This window comes from Pecten maximus, chromosome 4, assembly GCF_902652985.1.
Source record: "Pecten maximus chromosome 4, xPecMax1.1, whole genome shotgun sequence".
Lineage (NCBI taxonomy): Eukaryota > Metazoa > Mollusca > Bivalvia > Pectinida > Pectinidae > Pecten > Pecten maximus.
Window position 1 is genome coordinate 7,891,087 of NC_047018.1, and position 27,975 is coordinate 7,919,061.

General features: G+C 34.2%; 1 protein-coding gene across 1 annotated transcript; it reads right to left on the reverse strand.

The window, feature by feature from the left end:
• On the reverse strand, nucleotides 1-27,907 carry LOC117325115 (tax1-binding protein 3 homolog). The gene is made up of 4 exons (XM_033881067.1): nucleotides 27,847-27,907; nucleotides 22,645-22,797; nucleotides 10,712-10,789; nucleotides 1-7,553 (listed from the first exon to the last, which is right to left on the reverse strand). The coding sequence occupies exons 1-4, from the start codon at nucleotides 27,886-27,888 to the stop codon at nucleotides 7,368-7,370; spliced, it is 459 nt and encodes a 152-aa protein (XP_033736958.1). The 5' UTR covers nucleotides 27,889-27,907; the 3' UTR covers nucleotides 1-7,367.
• Between the last annotated feature and the right edge of the window lie 68 nt (nucleotides 27,908-27,975).

Consider the following 27,975-nt stretch of genomic DNA (forward strand, 5'->3'; position numbering starts at 1 on the left):
TCAAATAAAACTAAATTTATTCAGCAAAACAAGTTTAACTTCGTAGACTGACTGCTAAAAAAGAGGAAACATATAACATGTATGTAGTGTTGTACAGGACTACAGAACCAGGCCACTCTAAATTACCAAAACATAAACTAGCAAAACCAATAGTTCAATGCATTGCATTTCTTTCTTAGGTTTCTTAGGTAACAAAAACACTATCTAAAATATAGTACATGCAAATTTCAAATTTTAATTTCAATATTTCGTAAGTCATTTAAAGTTTCTCTTTTTTTTCACAACATCGGCATTTTTTGAAAAAAAAAGCATATCTAAACTTAAAGTACAATTGTAATCAAATATACAATGGTGTTTAAAAGGAAACAATAAACAAAGTGTCAAAGAAACCTGTACCAACAATCAAAATAACCTTTACGCTAAATTTAATTCCTCATAAATGGATGATTTCATCATATATTCCAGCCGAATTCTCAAGACCTGATTCTGAAGTTTGTGAATGATTTCTCCCCTATCGAATGACCAAAATTTAAATACCATGTGGTTGTGTATAGTAGTACCATGTGTAATACGAACAGTAGTAAGCACTTTGTCCACCATGAACTATACTGTGTGTTATCTCCCTCAAGTCTGCTTACATTTAATAGATATGCACTAACTCACAGTAATGAACTTACAGAAAATACACTCACAAATAGTAAATACCTTAACCCAGATTAAATCACTATAATTATTTATGTATGGTTAGGTGTCAATAAATTTTCAATTTATGAATTCATAAATAATAATCTTTATTTTTCAAATAATAAATTTTATCAGAAACAAACATCACTGATAAGATCTTCTGATCCACCAAGTTAATGCTAAAAGGCCATACAAGTTTTACTGGACAAATTAGAGCTGTGATTAGGAAATTTTCCATCACAAAAAGACATACACTTACAAGCTGTATTATCTAGTTTACACAAAAGCATGGGTGATCATAATCTATTTTGGATTTTTGTTTGAAAGTTCTTTTTCACTTATTTGACAAGCAATTATTGGCTTGTTTGATGATAGCTGAAAAGTGTTTTTCTGCTGATAAAAAATCTACAAAAACAGTTCAATGAGGTAAAATTAACTAACAGAACAACAAGACAAACGGAACAAAAGGCAATACACATTGCTGATACACAACCTTGTCGATCCACATAATAGAATACACAGGAGAGAACTTCAGATAAACAGAAGATTTCCTCCCATTAAGTAGTGTCCATGGGTAGATTACACTGATCTATACATAGATTGGTTTGATCACAATCATACTACATATTACTATACATACAATAAAAGCAACAGCAATACACTTTGTAAGCAAAATATTGCACTAACATTATTGTAAAAACACATAATCTGAATATGTATGTCTACTTGATCTTAAAACTAAAATATCTAGTTCAAACATCTATGTTCATCTTTCATTAACAATATGAAAATGTGTTTTATAACACAACCCTGTGTCTTGATCATTTTTCCACAACATTTTATAACATGTGCACAATAGTTACAGATCTTTATATATACGGAACCTGGTATTATATAACATCGTGTTAACTACCTGGCAGAAAGGAGTAATATAACAAGAGATCCAAGAGGTTCCTACCATTGTATAATGTTTATTGGTTTTGGAAGTTTGAGAATTTCTGTACTTTTCTTAATTTTTTTTCTTATTTAACTTACAATTAAATCTTCGTAATCTGAAGATTGATAGAGATAATGCGATAACAAACTCCAAGGACCCAAAGTCCAGATGCGGCCACCCCCCTTGCCATTTTGATTTTGGATCAGTTTCAGAATTAGACATGCACTACTAGGTCCCAACGGAAACTTACAAGTACATATGAAATTTGAGAAAGATCAATGAATGAATTCGAAAGAAATAGTGACATCAAACTTCATATTTCCTTCAAAATTGTTTTTTCGAAACAAACTTAAACTGCCAACATCCAAGATGGCTACCTGACAGTCATTTTGTATATTCAATTAGTCTTATTTGATCATGAACAACTAGTGAGCACTGGGAATATATAAGTGTGTAATTTGAGAAAGATCTATTTCATTTGTCTAAATTAAGATGGATGCCTATCATAACTTTTTTTCCCAATCAGTTTCAAAATAAATCTTGTAGTAAATTCTGAGAAACAGCAATAAAAAACTTCAAAGGTTGTAATTAAAATGGATACCTGCCTGCCAATTTCTGTTCTGATCAGTTTCAAAAAACAGGAACTTCTCAAGAAAAAGCATTGACAAGGATTGTTTATGGACAGACTTAAGAACCAAGGACAAACTCATTTCGTGGGTTATAATAACCTGCCCGCATAAGGCTTGAACTAGTGACCTCATGCTCTTTAGTATACATCATGTAGGCTAAGGGGAAATTCCTACCAACCTGAGCTAGTAAGGTCATCAGCCGTCATTAGGTACACATAACACAGCTACTATTGGTGGAATACAATTTCATGTTCATATAAACCACAACCTTTCCATGTAGGCGACACCTTTTTATGTAAATAATACTTAGAATACTTAATCTTTTCCATGTACATGAAATCTTTTCTGTGCACATAACACCTCTCCATTACATAACATGATAAAAATAGTTTTGTTTAAACTGAACATCTTATCTTACTGTGTACATAAATAGACATAAATGTTTATAGGAAATTGAAATCTTTGTGTACTTATTATATAATAACATATTTCCATGTACAAATCTTTCCATTTACATAAAACTGTTCTGAACAAACCTTCCATGAACACAATTTTGTTGTCAAAGTAACAATTCTTTTATCTTAACAATATTTGTACAATTTTTGTGTAATAACACCTTTCTGTGTATCAATATATTTCCATTCTTTCTTGGTAAACAAAAACATTTTGTGTAACGCAATTCACTTGTGTAAGAGCGATCATTGAATTGCAGGTAATTCTATCATAGCAAATATCCAAAGAATTTCCTTTCATTTATGAGAGGTAGCTTTGTGACGTTAACCTTTATAGAATTTAAAGAGTAAAATGGAATTTTCCAAAAATGAAATTAAGTTCCCCCACACAAATACTGTCCATTGTTGTTTTTTATGTAATATCTCCATTGTTATGTGTGCTTACTATGACAGTAAAATAGTCTACATCCCAAAGTAATGAGAGATGTTTTAGCTATCCTATCATATTTGTGGTATTCATTAATTTGAACACATTCAAACAAGAGGCCCATGGTCCTTAACAGTCACCTGAGACTTAACATATGACTATCTTCTATGTAATTTACGATGTATTTCTAAACAGTTCACAAATAAAGACAGGTAGTATTGGTAGTATAGTTTCGCCCTAATAATTTTAAAAGTTTTGAATAATTTCCATAAACATGGAATTTCCCTGTAAAATTTCGCACCTTTTCAGGGAGAAACATGAAACTTGTTCTTTCATATAAGACGAAAAAATTTACTCTAATCTTTTTTAATTTTTACCCTACTTTTGACTGCCATAAGGCCTTAGCCTTGATATTCTCTGATAACATGTCATTGATAAAAGTTAGCTCTGACCAACTGGTAACCAATTTCTAATGAAAATGAAACAAATTATGCTAAAATATGTGAGATTCCTATATAAAGTATCGTAAAATTTACCCCCTCCCCAGGGGGAATGTGACACCTAGGGACAATGAAATTTACAATTTTGATAAAGCACCTTAAGAACCTTCCATCCATGAAGAGTATATCTGGGTCTTGAAAAGAAGATTTTTGAAATATCAGTCAATTTGACCCCATTTGGCCCTGCCACTCAGGCCCCTGGGGGTTAGGGACCATATAATTTACAATTTTGGTAGGCATTTAGCCAATTGCAAGGAAGATTTCTATAAAATTTCATCAAAAATAGTTAAGGAGTTTTTGAGAAGGAAGTCGAAAATGTGAAATGTTCATTAACGATGCAATGACTGACAGATGACGACGGACGATGGCAGATTGGAAAATGTCTCTGATCTTCGCTCAGGTCACCTAAAAAGTGAATGAAACTGAAACAATATTAAATTTGTCATATTTCTGTTACAAAACCCATTTAAAGTTATAAAAAACTCCTCTTTCTTCCTTCAGAGACTATACACCACTCATATCCTGAGTATTAAGGATAATTAATATGGTTTCTAATTGCTTGGAATGATTAATTGGAATTGACAAATTTGCATGTCATCAGTGAAAGGATGATGATATTTGCCCTTAATCTAATACTGTATTTATCCTGTAGTAAACCAATGGGGCCAACAATATCATTCAACTCAAAATAGAGGGTGGGCTTATTGCAGGACAATGAATACATTTTGTATTAGCATTTGGTAGTATTTTAACACACTGCTATAGGCATGAGTGATCTTATTACTAGGCATGAGCTAATTGATAGATAAATATGATATTCTGGGTCTTTCTCATCAATCATCTGTTGTGATGAAAGTGATAAGTTATCTTAGACAAGTTGTTATGATAAAACCTCCAATATTGTAAAAACCATGAAATTATAGTAATAATAAACCCTAAAACACTCGATACCCTACAGATTCCTACAACCTGACAGTGGAAGCTCCCTGTCACTCTTGTATCAAATACAGGTACGTAATTAACTCCAGCCGTTTTATTATGTCAACTTACAGCACTTGATGATCTGTCTATTTACTGTACTAGATCAACTTCCCAGCTTGAGGTTAGCCTCAAAGGCTTTGACATAAATGGGATAACTTTTATACTATGTCCAAGTAATAGTTTTTGGAAATGTCCTTGTACCTCCACCTGGTACCGAGTGTGAAACACGAATACACATCAGAATGAAGGTGAAAAAGGCAAAATATTGGCAAACTATGTATACAAATACACAAAACAAGTTCACATTAAATATTTGATTTATCAAAAAATATACAGAATCAAATCTAGCAGGTAGATGATAAAAATAAGATTTGTATAGCAAGTCATTATAACAGTTCTCTGTAATCATGTCACAACCTACAACGTTTGATGTTGACTAAACAAACATGGCGGTAAATAGATGTTGTCTATCGTAAATATTGTCATAAATTACAGTGTTCCTTAACCCAGTAAGTCGTTATAATCCAAACTGTCAAAGGCATTCATCAGTAGGTAAAAGTTGACATGAGGAACACACAGTCTATATCAAATGTGCAACTGACAAAGAGAACGTGACACAAAGCCTATGAACAAATTGAAAATCTATAAATATCATGTTGTTTCACATTCCATCATTCTCTTCTAGAGCATCCGACCTCGCTCTCATTCCTGGTTATTAAACTAGTATTAGTAAAATGTGTGGTAATTAATAAGCCTTGAGAAAGAAGTATTGACCAGCCTTTTAGTACTGACTGGACAAGGTTACTGAAGGACAATATAAAACAGATTAATTAGAGTAATTACAGTAATGATGTAAAATACATGTGATATCAACTAAACAGACACATGGGGCTGGATTTGAAGCTGTGAGTTACTGTTAACGTGACATTACAGTAATACAAATGTACAATGTAATGCTTGATCACTGTGTCCTGCCACAGTACACAATCTATCACAATTCCTTGTGAATTTACTGCTTTTTTCCATCAGGGAAATATGTAGCATGACAGTTATAAGCACAACAGTGTACATTATTATTTTCCAAATAACATTTTTGATAATTAGTATTTCATTGTTATCAACAATCTGTTAACTCCATGTTTTATGCTTCCTTCTTAGATAGCATGTGGAATTTTCTCGCTTTAAACTTTGAGGTTAGTCAAGATTGAACCAAAGACAGATTCGGATTAATGTAACTGTTGTTATTTACCGGTAGGTATCGGATTGTAATGCCAATCATTGGTCATGGACCTACAAAAGATGTCTTTAAATGTGTCTTTATTTACAGTCATTTAATTTGCACTTGAAACAAATTATGTACAGATCTCTACTTCTAAGATATGAAAAATATATAATGATCACCAGAAAAATGTGTCAAAAACATTGTTTGTCATCACATGGCACCAGACTGATATTCAGTCTGATAAAGATACTACAAATCATTTCTCTATTCATTTCCATAATAACTATGAAATACCTATATAAGACAATAATAAGCTATAAATGCCTACATAAACATTATAAAGAGGATTGAACTTTCATCCAGCTTCCCTTTAATTTTCCTATTGTTTTTCTGCCAAGCCTAAGAGTCATTAAGATATCCCTATACCAATATTAAGTAGAAATTAAGTACATGTAATCACACTTGGGAGTATTAAGATTGGTTTCAATGTATCAGACATAAAGTGAAATTTCGTTGTTCATCAAAAGTTTAAACCAACAATAATCATCACATTATACAAATATCAAAATAAAGGTTTTTGTAATAACAAAAAATTGATTTTATATAACATTTAACCAGCATTCTACATTACAGCAAGAACATACTAGTCTGGTAACTATGTAATAAATTTGAAAAGTCTTTGCTGAATTAAATTTTGAAAGGGATCATTGATCTATTCAATACCAATTCATGTCAACAATTTGTGTAAAACTATAGGAATCGAATGACAAAAATATGTATGTAAATATATGACATAGTAAAAGTTTGGCTCACCATCTTTATAAAAGTCATCCTCCAAAGTCCAGGGCCTGAATTCATGTATGATCTAAAGAGATAGCTTATTGAAATGTCACCCTTAGATTCTGAAGCTATGGTTAGCCTATCAATTATATACATCTTTAAGTCCAAGGCAGGTCAATAGAGAAGATATATGTCTATACATCTTAATTATTCAATAATTAAGTGCTTAAAATTTAAAAATTTATCACTGGCGTATCTCTGGTCCACAGACAACATTGAGGAGTATATAAAACATAGCTAATACAATTACCATATAAGTACGGGTTATATAACACTGAATATGTGTTGGTCACTACAAACACATTTCCGGAACCACTCTGTCAGGAATTTAATGTGATGAAAGACAAGTTTTGATGGTTGAAGACAGATGGAGGTCAATGTTATCAATGATATGTCAAAGTTGGATGGAGATCAATGTTATAACCAAATATGTAGAGGTTTTGTCTAGGTCAGTGTTGTTTGTATGTGTGAGTGTTTTAATGGAGGTAAATATTATGATATATATACGCAGATGTTTTATTGAAGTCATTGTTATTTAAGGTATATGTATGTTTTAATGGAGGACAATATTATACATTTTTTTGTATTTAGAGAATTATTGTATAATGTTTTGACACTGCCTTAGTATGTGTTGAAATCCAGGTGTGGTGGTCAGTAACAAGTATTAGTCAGCTGGGTAGTAGAAGGTATTGGTGTTACTGGTAGGCGATGGGATAGTCCTGTTGCTGGTTGAAACTCTGGAACTGGGTTTGCTGGTTGTGTTCCTGGTGTGCAAGGTTAGGCACACCCTTCCTGTATACCAACATGTTTAGAACAGGCTTCCTTTGTATGTACTCTACTGCTTTTCTGTGTGTCACCACAGTCATATCATGGCCATTCACCTGTAACACAATCCATCACAAATCAGTCACCTGTAACACATTCCAACAATCAGTCACCTGTAACACATTCCAACAATCAGTCACCTGTAACACAATCCATCACAAATCAGTCACCTGTAACACAATCCATCACAAATCAGTCACCTGTAACACATTCCAACAATCAGTCACCTGTAACACAATCCATCTGAAATCAGTCACCTGTAACACATTCCACCACAAATCATTCATCTGTAACACAATCCAACAATCAGTCAACTGTTAGACTATCCATCACAAATCAGTCACCTGTACCACAATCCACCACAAATTAGTCACCTGTAACACAATCTACCACAAACCAGTCACCTGTAACACAATCCATCACAAATCAGTCACCTGTAACACAATCTGTCACAAATCAGTCACCTGTAACACAATCCATCACAAATCAGTCAACTGTTAGACTATCCATCACAAATCAGTCACCTGTAACACAATCTACCACAAATCAGTCACCTGTAACACAATCCACCACAAACCAGTCACCTGTAACACAATCCATCACAAATCAGTCACCTGTAACACAATCCACCACAAATCAGTCACCTGTAACACAATCCATCACAAATCAGTCACCTGTAACACAATCCATCACAAATCAGTCACCTGTAACACAATCCATCACCAATCAGTCACCTGTAACACAATCCATCACAAATCAGTCACCTGTAACACAATCCATCACAAATCAGTCACCTGTAACACAATCCATCACAAACCAGTCACCTGTAACACATTCCAACAATCAGTCACCTGTAACACAATCCATCTGAAATCAGTCACCTGTAACACAATCTATCACAAATCATTCATCTGTAACACAATCCATCACAAATCAGTCACCTGTAACACATTCCACCACAAATCATTCATCTGTAACACAATCCAACAATCAGTCAACTGTTAGACTATCCATCACAAATCAGTCACCTGTACCACAATCCACCACAAATTAGTCACCTGTAACACAATCTACCACAAACCAGTCACCTGTAACACAATCCATCACAAATCAGTCACCTGTAACACAATCTGTCACAAATCAGTCACCTGTAACACAATCCATCACAAATCAGACAACTGTTAGACTATCCATCACAAATCAGTCACCTGTAACACAATCTACCACAAATCAGTCACCTGTAACACAATCTACCACAAACCAGTCACCTGTAACACAATCTACCACAAACCAGTCACCTGTAACGTTGTCAATCACAAATCAGTCACCTGTAATGCAATCTACCACAAACCAGTCACCTGTAACACAATCTACCACAAACCAGTCACCTGTAACGTTGTCAATCACAAATCAGTCACCTGTAATGCAATCTACCACAAACCAGTCACCTGTAACACAATCTACCACAAACCAGTCACCTGTAACGTTGTCAATCACAAATCAGTCACCTGTAATGCAATCCATCACAAATCAGTCATGTGTAATACTAGTGTATACACATTAGTCACACGTTCCATAATCCACACTAATCGGTCACATCATCACATGTAACAAAACTTACATTGTACATCCCAAATCAGCCACCGATTTGTTGTGGACAAAATGTTACAGTTGAATTGTTTCTGATGTGCAATGTTAAGGTGACTGATTTGGTGTGTACTGTGTTTAAGGTGACTGATTTGTGGTGTACAATGTTACAAGTCACCTGTCACACAATCCACCGCAAATCACTCAACTGTAATACAATCCACCACCAATCAGTCAACTGTAACACAATCCACCACAAACCAGTCACCTGTAACACAATCCATCACAAATCAGTCACCTGTAACACAATCCACCACAAATCAGTCACCTGTAACACAATCCATCACAAATCAGTCACCTGTAACACAATCCATCACAAATCAGTCACCTGTAACACAATCCATCACCAATCAGTCACCTGTAACACAATCCATCACAAATCAGTCACCTGTAACACAATCCATCACAAATCAGTCACCTGTAACACAATCCATCACAAACCAGTCACCTGTAACACAATCCATCACAAATCAGTCACCTGTAACACAATCCATCACAAATCAGTCACCTGTAACAAAATCCATCACAAATCAGTCACCTGTTAGACTATCCATCACAAATCAATCACCTGTAACAATCTATCACAAATCAGTCACCTGTAACACAATCCATCACATCACAAACCAGTCACCTGTAACACAATCCACCACCAATCAGTCACCTGTAACACAATCCATTAGAAATCAGTCAACTGTAAGACTATCCACATAAGTCAGTCACTTGTAACATAATCCACACAAGTCAGTCACCTGTAGCATTGTCTAGTGTTTCCTAGAGATTATATGTTTAATAAGCATGAACATATCTATACAGTGACCATCTAAAATCGAAAACATTCAAACTCAATTTTCTCAATTTGTTTTCTAAATTATGACAATCTTTTACTGAAGATCTAGATTTTTCACTCCAGTAACTATTCCACCAGACTGCTGTTGGACTATCTGTGGAATTTGACCTGGACTAAAACCTGCAACATTCTATCCTCATTTGTAGACCAATCTCTCATCATGACAGGATAAGGATTTTGGTAAAATTTACACACCCAATAAACAAGAGTGAAAAGTCGGGAAATTTTCCAAACACAGTTAATCGTCCTGTACTCATACATCAGATATGACCCAGCCTTATCACCAACATATTCAATATTGGTTTGCACTACTTAATGGACGTGAATAGGATAAAGATTGCCAAAAACAAAATTTATAGACACTGTAAGGTTGGTAAGAGGACTGGATTTGTGTGGACAGGTGGAAAGGGTTACAATAGTTAAACCAGGCCCAAGTAACAAGTGATGGGGATTTATATACCAGGTATAACACAGCATATTGTTTGTCAACCCACTCCAAAAATCAATATCAGATAAGGCATTGGTAATCGATAAATGTTCTATAAAATAAATCAGCCATACAAAAACTTACTTAATAAAAAAATTTCAACTTTGTTTTTAAAAAGGTACAGACCAGCATTGAGAAATAAACAAAGGATTTGTTTATTCTCTTCAAATGCATCAGAAAAATGTGTTAGAGATATCTCTGATGAATAAATCACATTTGAAAACTGAACCTACCTGTAAAATTTTGTCATGAACCTGAAGTCCACACCTGGCAGCGGGCCCACCCTCATGAATGTAGGTGACATATATACCCTGGAAAACAAAGAGGTACTGATGTTGTAAAATTGGTTCTGTTTCCTACTAATCATTCTCTACCTATGACAATAAACCACTTTATTTTTGTATATTTTGAAAACAATTTCATTCATGGATAGCTTATTTTTTCAATGGAAAGGATGCTACTGATAATTACTGTTACAATAAGGTAATTAATGAATGTCCCCACAAATATGTATCTTTTTAAAAACTTAACATGAAAGTTAAATACTATGAAAGCTCCGACAAAGTAAGGTAACAAACATTATCTGAAAAAATCAAAGGAGTTTAAAAAATTCAAAATATCATGACCAGCTGTACCATTGAAAGCTGGTCAAACTTGAGAGGAGCATGTTTGTGTTGAACGCCCATCATTTATGTATACTACTATAAATCAATGACCAATTTTCAATTTATAGTAATGGTGGCCTTGACCTTTGACCTTTTCACCTGAAAAGAAATCTTAAGCAGCCATCCCAACATGGATTGCTTCACTTGTTATTTTCCACAAACCAATATTCAAATCATAGTAACAGTAACCTTGATTCTGACCTTCTGATTATAAACGATATCCAAAGCCAGCACTCTCAATAAGGAAGCTGTAGTAGTGTGTAATGTTTGAGTTTGATCGGTCCACATGAATTCAGTAAATGTCAGAAAATGATGATGTAGAAGGACAGAATCAGGGATGGACAGCAGCAGCAGTATTAAAATGTCCCCCCACGATCTCTGACTGCAGAGATGATAACAAACAGGATTTAATAACAGCTCATCCTAGTTTTCTAGTGGCCAAATATCATTTCTCTGGATTCTTGGTTACTCAGGCAGAGCTGAATAAATATTTTAATAGATAAATGGAACCTTGAATGTGGGAAAGTGTCATTATTTTCATTTAACTTTACAGCCCTTCATTCCAGCATGTTGGTTATTATAAAAGTAGATGGAGATACTTGTACTCATCCCACCATGCTATTAGCCTTATGCTATGAATCAAGACTTCTTGGCTATCGAGAAGATGTCTAAAGGAAACAATTGATATCAGACAGATGACACGTCTGAAGTTAATTTGCTCTACATGTACAGTTGATAAATAATTTTAACAATGTGACCTAATTCACTACTTTTACAATTGTTGTTGCAAATATATTCCATTATTTTCACCACATAGGAAAGAACTCTGTTGAATACTATAAGATATCCTTCTAGGAACATAATCATTATTTAAAATGACAGGAGAGTTGGTGTTATAGTATGCATAATATGTCCCGAACGAGACACAAGATCTGCAAAAGGCAATAACTCCACACATAGTGGTTTAAAACTTCTATTTAGTTTGAAGCTCACAGTCAAAAGAGTAACTTGCATTCTAAATTTGGCTTTTTTTTTTTGTGTGACAGCGTACGAGTCCTTCAAGGTGATTTAAGGAAAATGCACAGTATGGTGTGTGAAGTACTCTACAGTCACCTCTGGTGGGGGAATAATAATATTTCTACCCAGTTTAGTTTCATTATAAACATTTTATCATATGTTAAATACATACAAAAGGAAAGTGTTCATATATTTATTTACAATATATATTCAAAGTCATTAATATGTTACTGTATTACAATATTTGCACATTTGAATTGATTGTCACTGAAGACACTTTATAGTTGAAGTTATTTTTGAAACATTTAATTCCAAAATAAAATATTAAACATCAGACACCATTTATGATTAAGATTAATTTATGTATAAATTCTTGCCAGAATTTTTTTTCTGAGCCTTGTTTTTGAACCGATATTCAATACCAACAGATATTCGATCACCTTCAAGCTTGTGTCTGACATTGGACTCAAAAGTTCAAATAGGACACAAATATTTTGTAACTGTTCCAAGACTCAATACACAGATATTACAACCACCCTATTTCATGTGTTTTTATCAGCACAACAAGACCATGTAAATAACTCATTTTGATAAGTGATACTTTAAACCCAGATTGTACTTTGTACCTAGTTGAAGCTTTCTTTGCCACACTCTACATTTCTAACAAGTGAATGATAAAGCTCTTTTTCTTCTCCCATTGAAATAACGATGGCTTTCAGTCAAAAGTAAATAACATATGTAAATTTTGATTTTCTACAGGCAAGTCTTGGGCAGAAGTGGCCCAATCAGTGTGTCTAGGCTTTCCTAACACAGTGGAGATGGTAGTCCTGGCACAGAGCTCTCACACCCTGATTTACAAGTCAAATATGGGCCTCGCTTATTGTATGCACCTTCTACACACTTAACCCAAAGCCATCAAATAATTTTGCAGTTTTAGCAAACATGCTGATTTTAAAGACACTTTTTAAAAGCTTCAGTATGACACGTAGAATGTCGAAATGTAAACATCCAATATAAATATATGTCAGATTAGCGCTACACTTAAAATTGTCCAATTCATACATACAGAGTCCTTTCATTACAGATGCTTCCTATTCACTTCACATGGCATGTTTGACATGTTTTTTTGAAGTAGAATGTATTTTCAACAACCAACCAATGTTTGCTTTATGTAAAAATATTCATATTACCATGAATTATGCCAAGAATTTTTTTCGTCTCGATTGACATGTATTATAATTATTTATAATTTTCTAAAGGCAAAACATATAAATACAATGAGGCACAGTAAAATGCAAGGATTGTAACTTTCTTGGTTATCATTGTTAAGTTTTTAATACCCAGTAAATGTTTTAGAAGAGAAGGAAAATAATGAGTGAGCATGAAAAGTCAGCAAACAGAATTACACATATATAATGATGTAAGCTAGTAGTACGTTTGTATACAGTACTAGTGGGGGCCATATACCCGGGTACATTGGAGGGGAGGTAAGTCAACCTCATTAGTTGATATACCACCAAATAGTTACTATTCAAAACAAAGTACAATTGATTGGTTTTATTTATTTAATTTTTAATTTTTAATAATATTAGTAATTGAGTACCCTTAATAAAAAAGCTATTTTATTTCAGTGAATTTGTTATATATATATTCCTGTTCTCATTTCCATAAGGAATCTCAATAATAACTTGTCATGTAAATATTTGAATGCCTTTATATTGAAAGCAACATTTAAAATTAAAATGTCACACCTGTGCTTCAATAACAAGACATGTAATATAATGCAGCAAATGCTTGCATTGGTATAGGACAGAATCGTCCCACACAGTAGGTAAATACAATAGATTTACCTTTGAGTCAAGTGAAGGCAGCTGCACACAATTAACATATTGATTACTTCCACACATTCAGTTCAGTATCTTGACTTTTGTTTTATTATCACACCTGAAAAGAAGTCTACAAGGGTTGATTATACATGTCATATAACACCCATACAAAGGACAGGTATTCTTTGTGGCCTCTGCTGAGGAGAAAGAAACCCAAGTAGACCTATTGCACCAAATGGCAATAGTTGATATCTTAATCTGTGCAGTTCTGCTCTCTTTTTCTGCAGATTTTTATTTATAATTGTACTCCTACCATTTATCCAATTTTCTACCATGTAAGCCTAATGTCTAAATACACATCAAAGATTTAAACTTTTTTTTTTCAAAGTAAAAATAAATTTGATACATCTAATTTTGGATAAGAACTTGTTAAAGATGCTATACCACCAACAATGAGTAATTATGATTGCTTTAAAACAAGAATAGGGTGTTGCATATTTCTATATATACCATACCCAAAGTTAGATATTTTATTACCACCCTCCAAACATTTAAGCTACAAATTGTATCTTTAAAATTTAAATTGGAAAAACACTAAATTGTATCCTGAAGAAATTGTACCCTGCTCTGCCCCTATAAACTTAATTGTCTTTATGACTTTCCATGGGATACACAATGTAGGTGATGGGGCCGCGGTGGCCGAGTGGTTAAAGTGTCCAGACACTTTATCACTAGCCCTCCACCTCTTAGTTCGAAACCTACATGGGGCAGTTGCCAGGTACTGACCGTAGGCCGGTGGTTTTTCTCCGGGTACTCCGGCTTTCCTCCACCTCCTAAACCTGGCACTTCCTTAAATGACCTTGGCTGTTAATAGGACGTTAAACACAAACAAACCAAACACAATGTAGGTGATCCCATTTGTGGGCAGGTATATTTGTTTCCATGCATTGAGTACATAATGTACATGAACACATCATGGAGTAACTGGCTGTGATACTACATACAAACAATTGGGGATGACAACACAGCAAACAGTAACGGGTATTTAAAATTTGTTTTAATGAATTAATATTGTATCACATTTCTTGTTACTTTGTAATGTCATCCTATGTTCATCAGTGAAAAGATTCAGTGACCTTCATCTTTGGTCAGATAACTGTTTGGTTCTGATCATCTTTGCTTCATAATGTCATAGCAAATATGTTTCCTCAGTGAAAAGATACAAAATTTTACCTTGACCTTTGACAGTGACCTTGACCTGTGGTCAGTTGACTCTTTCTTTAATTCTGACCAACTTTGCTTCATAATGTTATAACATAATATTCACAAGTTAAAGGATAAAAACTTCTACCCTGATCATGGCCTATGACCTTACATTGCCTTTTGGTCAGTGGACTTGTATAATTCCATGCTAATTATATAAGGTTTTAGACAAAACTGATTCCCCAACAGATGATTCAGGCCAAATACAGACCAAATCCTTTCATTCCTACAGAAGAAGAGGGATTTTAAAGAATTCATATGAAAAGTTTCCCTTCACCAAAGATCCTTCAGATCAAATGTGGACCAAATCCTTGCATTCCTACAGTAGAAGGATTTTTGGCCCCTCCCCTCAGGCCCCCTGTTTATATAGAATTGGTTTCCCTTCACTCAATGATACTTAAGACTGAATATAGTCAAAATCCTTTCATTCCTACAGATTCCTACTGGATATTCCAGTAATCATGGCAAAATACTCTCATATAAGTATTCATACAAATATATTCCTTCCTTTTTAGCTGTCTCTCCCAACATTTCAAACCAAATCTGGACCAAATCCTATTATCGTAAAGAAGAGGGATTTTCAAGTCTTTTGATATATTTCCCATATTGGGCCCTACCCCTTTGGCCAAAGGGGAACCACATCCTCCATTTATACAATATTGGATCTCCTTTACCAAATAATAATTCAGACAAAAATTCATCAAAATCAAGCCAGTTGTTCAGGACTAGAAACAATTTAAGCATTTACTTCTATTTCTCCTATTGGGCCCTACCCCTTCGGCCACAGGGCAACCACACCCTCTGTTTATACAACATTTATTACATCATACATATATTTTGAACCCAGACTTGATCAACATAGTCATAGTAACCACACACTTGAGGTTTTACCATTCCAAACATAGAAGCTGCTGTCTTTATCAAGACACTATTAGTTCTATCTACGAGTGTATTTACATCAGCTTCACTTCCATCTCTATCAATGATATGAAATATTACATTAATTTTATCATTTTAAATGTTGTCACTTTATAACTGTCCTTTCTCATTATCCTATAAATTCCTTCTCTACAATCTTATTTCTGATTACGATCGTAATTTACATAAACATAAGAAAACAATAAATAGAATTCTAAAACTTCAAAATTTTCATTTTGGGGAGCTATACCATCCCTAGATGCTTTGGACCAAATTTGGCTCCCCATCCCTAGATGCTTTGGACCAAATTTGGCTCCCCATCCCTAGATGCTTTAGACCAAATTTGGTAAAAAATCACAAAGTTGTTATGACCAGTAGTGATTTTTAAGAGAAGTTGATGACAGATGGTCCATGCCAAAAGATCCCCAGCTCAATCTTGCCCAATCACCATCATACCTGCCAAGTTTCCCGCATTGGGCGGGAGACTCCCGAATATTCAATTAAAAAATCAAATTCTCCAGTTTGAAATTAATGACCCGCGCGGGTCCCGAATTTTATCTAAATCTCCAGTTTGCTCCCGCTTGGCCCAAGTACCTCGCCCTCGGACATGACGTGCGTCAATTTGACGCTCAAATTCTGACTAAAATTAGTGTGTATATAAGTCTTAAAACGTTGTCCAATATATAGAATCAACAAAGGGCATATTAGCTATGGTCAGTGACACTAATTGACCCCTAGGGGTTAATTAAAAGAGTCGGTCAACTGTGACAAACCCGCCGACATGATTTTACCATGATTCAAAATACCATGCTATACTGATCCTGGATGATCAGTTTCAATTACTTTACTACAAATATGCTTTTATCTCAACAACAGGTTCAACAAAGTTGAAATATTTCTTGGTATTTTTACAGAAAATTTGATTTTCTTTCATTAAGCTATTTAATTTGATTTAAGTTTCATAATCCGGGTACAGGAAACTGGTCTGGGACACATTTCACCACAACCTGTACCAAGTAAAGAATCAAGTAGTACAAGGGCATGAGAAGCTGTTCTGTTTCTTCTCTGAAGTCATTCCAATGATTGAACTATTTTCTGTCATATATTCCAATCTTGTCAATTTTAATGATTGTGTGTGGTTTTTTTAGTAGGACATATGCATGTTGATGTTATTCTTTCAAACATGTTTGTTAATTGTTGTCAACATCAAAAGTTCAGATCACAATTTTGGTACAACATTATGGGATTTGGTAGCTGAATATGGGAGCCTCATAATTGCATGTTTAGCTGTCAGCCTGAAAATTTTGATGGGAGAAGGATATTTCCATCAATATTTGTGTAATTTTACATTATCAGAACCCAGTATGATGTGGAATTTTGGTAGGGATATAGACAATCTAAAATTTGTACTTTGTTCAATTTTATTAGAAAACTGTCATTTGCTTTACAGGGGCACTTGACTACCTTCACCTTTATATCCACTACCTTTTAAAACAACAGAACAGAAATACAGAACAACAGGCCTATGGGCTTTGTCGGTCCGTGACCTTGAAATGTGATCCAGATTTGTTTGAATAAACTTGTATTGGTACGCATTCATCCCAGCCTGCCAATTGACTAACATCATGACCCTACAAATCTTGTTATTGGGAAGATATTTAAACATTTCAACACATTTCAAATCCATAACCAGGAAAGATCAAGGTCATTCATTTGAACAAACATGGCATCTATTACCACCGTCTAAACTCTAGGCCTGAGGCCGATCTCTCACCCATACACTTAATAGCAACATGCCAATGATCAAATATCAATACTCTTAAAAAGTTGTTTAGAGAAATTGACACATTTGATCTCTGTAACCTTTAGTTGAAAGTAAGTCAAGATCATAATGATTCATTTAAACAAACTTATTAGCCCTTTATTCCAGCATGCTACTGGCCAAACATCATGATCCTGGGACTCTTAGTTATTGAGAAGAAGTCGAAAATGTAAACTATATGACGATGCACGCATGATGTTGGATGATGGACAAATGCAATCGGAATAGGTCACTTGAAAATTTATCAAACACAATTTTATGATCTCAGAATACAAGGAACCCAGTAAAATGTCAAGTTTTGCCAATACTTATATCAGTAACCATGACTACATTACAGTAAAACACACAAAATTTGAAAAATAATCGCTGTAAAAAGTCATATACATTTGAATAGTTAAGATGAAAATTGCAGCTGTCCGAACAAGATTCTATCTACAGATGGATGGATAGACAACCTGACTTCATTATACCTCCCCATAGTCTCCAACACAGCTACTTTATTTTGGGGGGGTTTAAAACGTCGTAAGTGCAGGTCTCTTATAACAAGAGGCCCAAGGGCCTTACGTATACGGTCACATGAATTCTGATGGGTACACTGATAAATGATGTTTTGCTTTTAAACCAACATCAAACACATCTCAACTCTGTGACCTTGACAGTAGGTAAGGTCAATAATTTGAACAAATTTGGTAGCCCTTCATCCCAGCATGCCAATGGCCCAATATCATGACCATGGGCCTCTTTGTTATCGAGAAGTATCAAAAATGTAAATTGTTTTCTGGCCAATGGCGCAGGACGATAGACAAAAGATGATTTGAATTGCAATAGGTCAGTTGAGACTTTAGGTGACATTAAAAGGCATCCAATATTGTTGTGTCCTTGAACAAGACCCTACACTGTACAAATAGGTAGTAGCTTGGATTAGAGTAGTCCTACAAAAGACAAGAGGTCTGTCCAGGAGGGATTGATTGGCTCATTCATAAATTCCAGAAATTTATCTGAATATAGGTCCCTATGAATTCACTAACTTTATCAATATTGAGGACAGTACACATAATAAAATGAAACCTACTTTTTTTTTTTTTTTTTTTTTCAAACAAACATTTTATTCACTCAGATTTATAGCAATACACATTACAATATTTGTCCTCTCACAAGAGGGCTCTCACTCGTCATACTTCATTCACACACTGATTTAATTTACTAGTTTCCATATTGTGTACTGTACCTTATATATCTATTGACTAGGCCTAAAAAATAAAAATAAAAAATATATTACACAGTTTTTGTGTTTTTTTTTTTTAAATCCGCTTATCCGACGACCGTATCGTTGCATTACCCGCCATGCTTACATTTCCGGTTTATATTGGGCATGTGGATTGTGTGTGTGCAGTGTACGTATCGTCTAGTGATTATCGAGTTCGATGCAACGTTATTTTTATTAACTTCATGGTAAGTACTTACTATTAAAATTAAATTTGTATCGTATTGAAATTTGCTAATGTCTGTTTCCTTCACGTGTGCGTTTTGTTTTCTCACTCCACGTGGTCGTGATCTATTAAAAATATTCAATATTCAATTTTACATTTTGTTAAAATATTTATAATAATTGTTTTTTAAATCTATTTTCAGTTGGAGAGTGTTGTGTTCCTGTGTACAGTGTATCTTACTACAGGATGCAGTTCAGTGTATTGAAATATTCTACTCAAAACTGGGTTATTAGAAGTCAGGATTCATTATCTATTCAGGAAGAGACTGAAGAACAGTTTTGAAGATTGGTGTAAAGGATTTATTTCTGTATTTATACATTAACATGTTCTGTCATTAATAAGTGCTGTTTTAATATAGAATGTAGACTTATCTGTTTTGTTTTTGCTTCACTTACACAATATCCTTTGTATATTGAAAAACCTATGTATGTTAATATCCTATTGATATCATCATATTTAGGGTATTGTATTTTATAACCAATGACAAAATTGTTTAGTGTGAACATGTTTTTATTATATCCTAATATCGAAAAAATGTCATTCATGATTCTTTGGAAGTTTGCTAAATATGGACATGTTATGAAAAAGTGTTCATAATCTTCAATAATGTTTTGACACAAATTACAATGAGGGTCTGGTGTTATTTTCCATTGAAACAGTATTTGTTTTGTTGTCAGTATTTTATTTAATAATTTCCATCTGAATTCTTTTAATTTGTTGTCTTCTAATTTATAGAATATAAAGTTACATGCACTTTTAAGATGATTTTCTGTTATTGTTAAGTGATTTAACCAATATAGATAGGCAATCGGTTTTTCTGATGTCATTGTTACTAACATTTTGATTCTTGCATTTTTTTATGTCTAGGTTTGATTGTTTTAACAAGGTTAATGTTACTTTCTTTTGTTTTTTAACAGTGATATTTTCAATATTAGTGTTTGTATCTTTTATTTTCTTTAACCATGCACCCAGTATTGATTTTTTAACTTTGTTAACTTCACTTATCCAGTTAGTTTTAATTTTTAGTTTCTGAAGTATTTTCTGTTCACTTATATTACCATTGTTGTCCAGGATGTCATGGATTATTATAATATCAGATTTTATCCAATTATTAAAACATAAACATTTTCCTTTGAGCTTTATATATCTGTTTCCCCAAATTATTTGAGAGAGAATGTCTTTATAATCTTTTGGTTTCTGTGGGTTGGAGTTCAATTTTATTATAGTTGATATTATTTCATAGTAAAAAGGATTAATATCATCTGTTCTTTCTAAATTTTTCAAATTATCTAGATTCATTTTACACATAAGTAAATTACTTCCAAACTTGTCCAGTTGAAATTTAGGGATTATTTTCCAAGGGGCATCATCATCTGCTGTCAAAAATCTTTTTATCCAACTTATTCTTATTGTGTTTATGTGTGATTTTACATCTAGCATATTTAATCCACCTTCAGCGTAACTTCTCATAATTGTTTTTCTTTTCACTTTCTCTCTCTTTCCCTCCCATACATATTCATGTATTAGTTTTTCTACTTTTTTAATTATATGTGGTGGGGCATAGATAACTGAGTAAAGAAATGTTAATTTTGGTATTAGGAGTGATTTTATTATTTGAACCCTCCCAATAAATGATAACTTTCTTCGTTTCCATATATTTATTGAAAAAAATGAAGAAATAAATGGTATAAAAATAAACAATAAACAAGAAAGGGCATATAAAATTTCACAGTTAGCTGATGACACAACCCTATTTCTAAGCTCAAAGCGAGATATTAAAAAAGCACTTAATATTATTGAAACTTTCGGTTCATATTCAGGTCTGATATTAAATCGAGAAAAATCTAAAGGTCTAATACTTGGTAATCAAGTAATGATAGAAGATAATTTTGAAGGAATTGTATGGTCTGAAACTTCGATAAAGGCCCTGGGAATTTATTTTGGTTTAAATGTTAAGGATATTCTAGAAAAAAATTTGGAAGAAGAAAAAATACTTTATTTTTTATTTTGCAGCAGTATATACTATACTTAGTCACCATCTATATTATTTCACTAAAAAAGTAAAATTACAATAATTATTCCAGAATGCTTTAGTTTTTTCTATAACTGTAATTGTAAAACACTTAAACAAGGGGCAAACGTGAGACCCCTGGGTCATGAAATTCACAATTTTGGTAAAGCACAAGACTCTTCCATCTATGGAGAGTGTTTGATTTTTTTTTTTTAACAGAAAATGAAATCTTTATTAAAATGCTTTCATGCCTTATGCGGAGTTAAGATTGACACCGACTTTTGCCTATTAAACAACATTGCCGTAAACACTGATAATTAACAATTTCACCAAACTCGTTTGCTGCCTGAAACTTGTGATAAAATGTTTTACTTGACGATGTCTTTTACTCTGATGGTATACAATATTACCACATTTATACATCATACTGTAAACTCTAAATCGTTGTCCGTCAATGGAATCATACACTACCAATGATAGACACATGGAGAAAAACATTTGGTAAACTCATTTTCTATAAATAAATCATTCCATTATCCAGTGTGTTGGTAATCAGCGCTGCTTCTTTTCAGCTCTACTTTTGGCATTTCTACCGAGCACGTTTGATAAAGTTTGTTTATTCTCATAGTTTTTAAAAACGAGATCAGGCCTGGAAATCATTTGAAATACTTTAATGTTTGAATTTGTGACTTTTAGAATATGATATGTTACAAACAGAAAGATTTGAAAATTTTGTACTAAGCCAAGGGGAACTATTGATTGCATTTAACGGCTGCGTATAGATAAATCACATGCTGGTAAAAGTGACTTTTCACTGTGTACTTTATTTTGCAAACGAGTGTCTGATTTTACCATATCTGAGAGTAGAGAAGAAGATTTTTGAAATTTCAGTCAACTTGACATTTTTAGCCCCACCCCTAAGGCCCCTGGGGGGGGGTGGGGACCATATAATTCACAATTTTGGTTGACCTTCGGCCATAGAAGCTTTCTGGTAAATTTCATTGAATTTAGATAAGCGGTTTTGGAGAAGAAGTTGAAAATGTAAATTGTTTACGGAAGGACGACAATGGACAAAAGGCGATTAGAATAGGTCACTTGAGACTTCGTCTCAGGTGACCTAAGAATGCTTTACAAAGTCAGCTGAATCTGCATACCTTGTCAGGATATCCATAGGGACATTTTGTGTTATCCTGGTCAATACCTCCTCCAATCTTAAATCCACAGCGATGTCTGGGGTTACCATCTTGTCCTATGACTGGGTTCCCTTCATCATCTAAATCAGGATCTTTGTTCAAAACTAATGGAATCTACAACATATTTCACAGATTGAGTCTTAAAATGTGAATACTTTAATATTATCTATCCTGTAACAAATGATCAGATAGTAAAATAATAACTACAGGCAAGATATACTCCGTAAATACATACTGATAATTTATTTTTTTATATAGCCTTCTTGGTTATTATTAAGAAGACGTTCAAAGATTTTAACATGCTTGACCCATGTGACCTTGAAAGCAGCACATTAAATTAGTTCATTCATTTGAACAACTTTGATAGCCCTTCATCCCAGTACGCGACTGATTCAATACATGACTGTGAGTCTCTTGGTTATTGAGAAGAATTAAGTCTAAAATGTAAATTGTTTATGAGTCATGAAGTCGGTTAAAAGGCCATTTGAGACTTTGTCTCAGGTGCCTTGGGAAAATATACATGCATAGTAAGTTAATCATGTGCAGGTATTTTAAAGTGACACTAGTTTTGACTCCATCATGAAAAGAAAATTAAAAAGACAGCGGGTATATAGTAATCTACCTTGTGTAAGGGGAAGTAACTCTTTGTTATATTGGAGGGAAAACTCCAAAAGAACAGACATATTCTGGATTTAAGTTACAGGGCAAAGGGGATTGGGATCAATTCAAATGGTCAAAAGAGCAATTATGGATTTAAAGCAAATTTGGTACATACTGATTTAAGACCTAAATTTTGATGTTGAACTATAGCTACAAATGTACACTTGTGTGCTCTCAAGGATGGACTGGGCTGCTCACTCAATGGATCAACCACAATGTCTTTTCAGGTAAATATTATCTAGGTTTACTGTTTATAGCAAATGTTTACTGTTTATAGCAAGTATGAAATTCTATTAAATACAAACTGACTTGGAAAAAGAGTGTTGTGAAAGGAACTGTGTCGCTACTTAGTATAATATAATACCTGATTGGTTTCATTACTAAGTTGTAACTCATAAGAGGTGAAGTGAGTAGAGTCGATCTCCAGCCCTTAAATTTACATAGAGTTGCAAGGTAACGCCCACTTGTAAATTTGTGTACGTCTCAGTAGGTTCCATAATTACATGTGATGATTGTTCTATTTACTAGTATGTTGCTGTGTTATCGGGGCTGTTTTAGACTTCAAGTTAAAGTTATGTGTATACCTTAAGCTTGTCTTAAGTGAGACAAAGTGTGATGTTGGTTATAGTGACATGATAATGGGTTTGCTCGAGATAATGCCATGACATCATGGAGTGGTGATTGGCATATCTCGAGATGATAAAGAGCATAGTGTCTAACGCAGAGTTGCATTCTGTTATACTTTGTGAATTTTGGTACATTTGCATAATTGCTTTGCAGAGCTTATGTTAGCATTATATGCTGATAATATAAAATTTAACCATATTTGAAATTGGACTTGACCTACAACATTGACAGCATAATTCTGTTCATGTCTGATTTATTATAGGGAGATCTTCACCACCCCTATATAACGAACTAGGGCATGGTTGACCCTGCTAGCATAATTGTGTTAGCATATTAATTCCAAGCAATTGTATACAAGGAATGTACAAAAGACAAGTAGGTGAATAGCACCTGTAATTATGAATTTAGTAACTAAAGATACAATAATGCTGAATAATGAATATTAAACTGCATCATACCTGTTTGGACCTCCTAGGACTTGCCACCTAGTGATGATAGGGGTCAAGTGTGGAAACCCAAAGGGAAACCAGGAAAATAAAAATGAACCTTAACAAATATTTAAATATAGAAGGAAGGTGCATTAACACCAAATCTATCTAGGTAATCAGTTTCTTTTGGATATTGGATATTTTCCAAAAACTTGAAATAGATGTGTTATTGTATATATTTTGAATCATTGTCATTTCTTTTAGTTAAAAAATGTAGCATGTAGGGTAATGGTAAATCTGTGTACTTCATTAAAGGATAATGATGTATTATACTATATATTCAAGATATTCATTATTTATACATATATATCACATATATATGGAAAATTTGTGTCTTAAAAGACAAATAAAATTCATTAATCTATTGTTCAAAATGTAAATTTGTAACATATGTAATGTATTGAGTTTTTCATAATACCCTGTCAAGATATAAACAATCTGTCCGAAAATTTCTACAAGCAAGTGTCCATTGTTTGGTTTTCTTTTCAGTAAGATCTGTAGCTCTAACCATTGAAAAAGGTTGTCATGGTAGCTATTAATAGCCTTGTTTCGGCACCCTATGTTAGAAAGTCCAGATGAATTCATGAAGACGTAATAGGAGAACGAATATTCATACCCTGTCTACTCTGCTCTTCGGCAGGGTATGAAGTCCCTCCCATTGCCGATAGTGTAGCAAGCCCCGATGTGATTCACATTGAGCAGTAATTAGCTATGATTATAATTTTTCAGGATAAAAAAACACATGTAAATTGATGATTCTGGTATCTATTATCAATATTCATTCCACAACCCTGCACATTATTTCATTTCTCATACAATAAATGGTAAAATACAAAACGAGCAAGACACACAGAGACATCAGTTGAATCATACCACCATCTTTGATACAAATGTAAAGGTCAATTTCCTTATAAGGAAATAAAAATAAATTGATGCTAATGAGATTTCCCACGATATTTCAACAGATTCAGAGTTATATACCTTGGTGAGCAAGATGAAACATTCTCAATCTGAAATTGAATAATTACATAAAGTAAGATGTACTTTCTTCACAACCCTTACAAAAAACTTGTTACCCGTAAATATTTCTGATAATGATTTTTTTAATTGTAGTAGCTTCACCCATATATAGTCATGTATACCATATTCGGATTACCATCCTCGCAAGAGTTCTCCGAGAAGTATCATGGGGGATTACAACTCTGAGTAGTATAATATTGGAAATTGGAATGTGCGAATTAAAGATTTCAAGATGCGACAGTAGGCTAATACATTGCTAAAATTGCATTAGAAATTTAAATGTTTAATTATACTAAATATTTCTCCAAAGTAACTACTCCTATATGTATATGAGGTCTTATTCCACGTGATTACATTGACATGACATGGCAGCCAGTCAAAAGTTTCCTGTCGTGTTAACCTCTAATATTATTGGAGTACAAAGTAAAATGACATCCTCTATTTTTAGAATTTTCGAGGTTCATTGTTTTGCAACTCTATCGTCAATGGAAGGGAATCGCAGCTCTGACGAAGACCATCTGTCAGAAATTGTCAGTCCGTCGTCCAGAGCTACCCGTTTTACCCTATGTGTTTACCTTGACTGGGTCTTTTTATGGTAATGTATAATGGTCAACTTGAAAAGACTAATTAAAACTTTGACTGGGTCTTTTTATGGTAATGTATAATGGTCAACTTGAAAAGACTAATTAAAACATTGATGGAAAGAAATGTCTCAATTGAGTTTTAGCTTAACATATATATATATACAGTATAAATGATATGCATGCAAGTGTAAGGAAAATAGGTTTTCTGTTGGAGTTATCTCCCTTTTACATACAATTGTTAAGCGCTGTTTTATCTCATTGATTATCGGATGATTACTAATGAATGGTTGGATTGTATAAATTGAAAACGATTCCTAAATATACCTTTATTGATTAGAAAGATAATAAACCATGTAAATATGTTTGTATATGAAGATGATACACGGTTTTAGAGCAGAATGTGCAATATGCAAGTGAATAGTACTACTGGCTCGCGGAATAGCCTGGCACATATATAGCCAGCTACAAAATGTGCACAGGGGAGAGAATATGCCGCTGAAAAGTGGGCGTGATTCTGACTGAAACTGGCAGGTTTCAAACCCCGGTAGCTACGAAGGCTGAGCAAGTCTTTGTCGAGAGACTGAGAAGTCTCTCTTGTAGTGATTGGTGGTCGCTGAATAAGTGCCCATTAGTCGTGAGGTAGCGGGTTGTTGCACCGTACAAAGCCGGTGCACAAGGTTACAGTGCCGGGAGCACTTGTATTGCTGTTGCGCTGTAGGAAGCTGGTGCGCAAGTTAACCACTACGAGGTTCAAGTGCCGGGAGCAATTGTATTGCTGGTGCGCAAGGAATTAGCCACTGCGAGGTTCCAGTGCCGGGAGCAATTGTATTGCTGTTGCGCAGGGCTGGATAAGCCGGTGCGCAAGGCAGACACTGCGACGTATCAAGTGCCGGGATCACTTGCATTACTACTGCGCTGTATAAGCTGGTGCGCAGGTAGCTAGAGCGCTGTACCAGTGCCGGGAGCACTTGCACTAGACGTGCTTGGTTGATCATCGCTGGTGCGCACGGCAGCCACTGTACAGTACCAGTGCCCAGTAAGAGCACGCACGGTAGGCGTGTTTGAGCGACATTGCCTCTTATTTGCTTTACCTGTATCATTGTTTTAGAGGTCCCGTGGCAAACAGCACGACCGTTTATTCTGTTCTCATATATAACATAAATTAATCTATTGTAAATACTACCGATTCTATACCTATTGAGATTTGACCAGTCAAGTGCGCTGAAAGCATAGCTTATCCCAGGCAGGAGACACTTGGGACGGACCAGGTGCACGTTACACAAGGTCCTATGGTCAGCGATTTGAAATAATTTCACAACTTCATTCGTTGGTATGTAACTTTGTAAATACACGTTCAATACTCGTAAAAAGATCAAAAATCGTATATAACGCTCTGGATTCTCCTAATAAATGTTTCATTAGGTTTTAACATGAAATCAAAATGTAAAACCAAAATGAAATTGGACACTCCAATATTACTATTCACGAATACCCTATGAATAGGTAACACATATTTCATATCAATTTCAAGCTGCCCTTTAGGGGAGGGGGGTTCAAGCGACGTGCCCTACTGCACTAACGTTCGCATCTTGGACATTACAGTAGGCTAGCAGACGATGTTTTTTGGGCAGGGCAGTCACATTCCGAGCACAAATGACTCATATCAATATTAAAATTCGACAATGATTAAAACATGTTTAAGAGTTAAATAAAATGTGTTTAAATGGTTTATTTTATGATGTTTACCAAATACATTTCAGCGTAAAACGACAGAAAACACTTACGCTGTAGCATTCCAAGGGATCACCTGCTTTATGACCCGCCATATTTGTTGTTGAATATCGAAAATAACGTCTGAGCGAGAGTAGACAAAGATTTGTCTTTGAAAATAAATTGGACATATTTTAACCGAT

Bases quoted from the DNA above. Each gene is read 5' to 3' on its own strand.
- LOC117325115 (XM_033881067.1), bottom strand. From the start codon at position 27,888: ATGGCGGGTCATAAAGCAGGTGATCCCTTGGAATGCTACAGC. The intron at 22,798-27,846 runs GTAAGTGTTTTC...AATATGTTGTAG, and splicing joins ATCCCTTGGAATGCTACAGC to ATTCCATTAGTTTTGAACAA. The intron at 10,790-22,644 runs GTATGCAGATTC...TTTGTTTTCCAG, and splicing joins CCTATGGATATCCTGACAAG to GGTATATATGTCACCTACAT.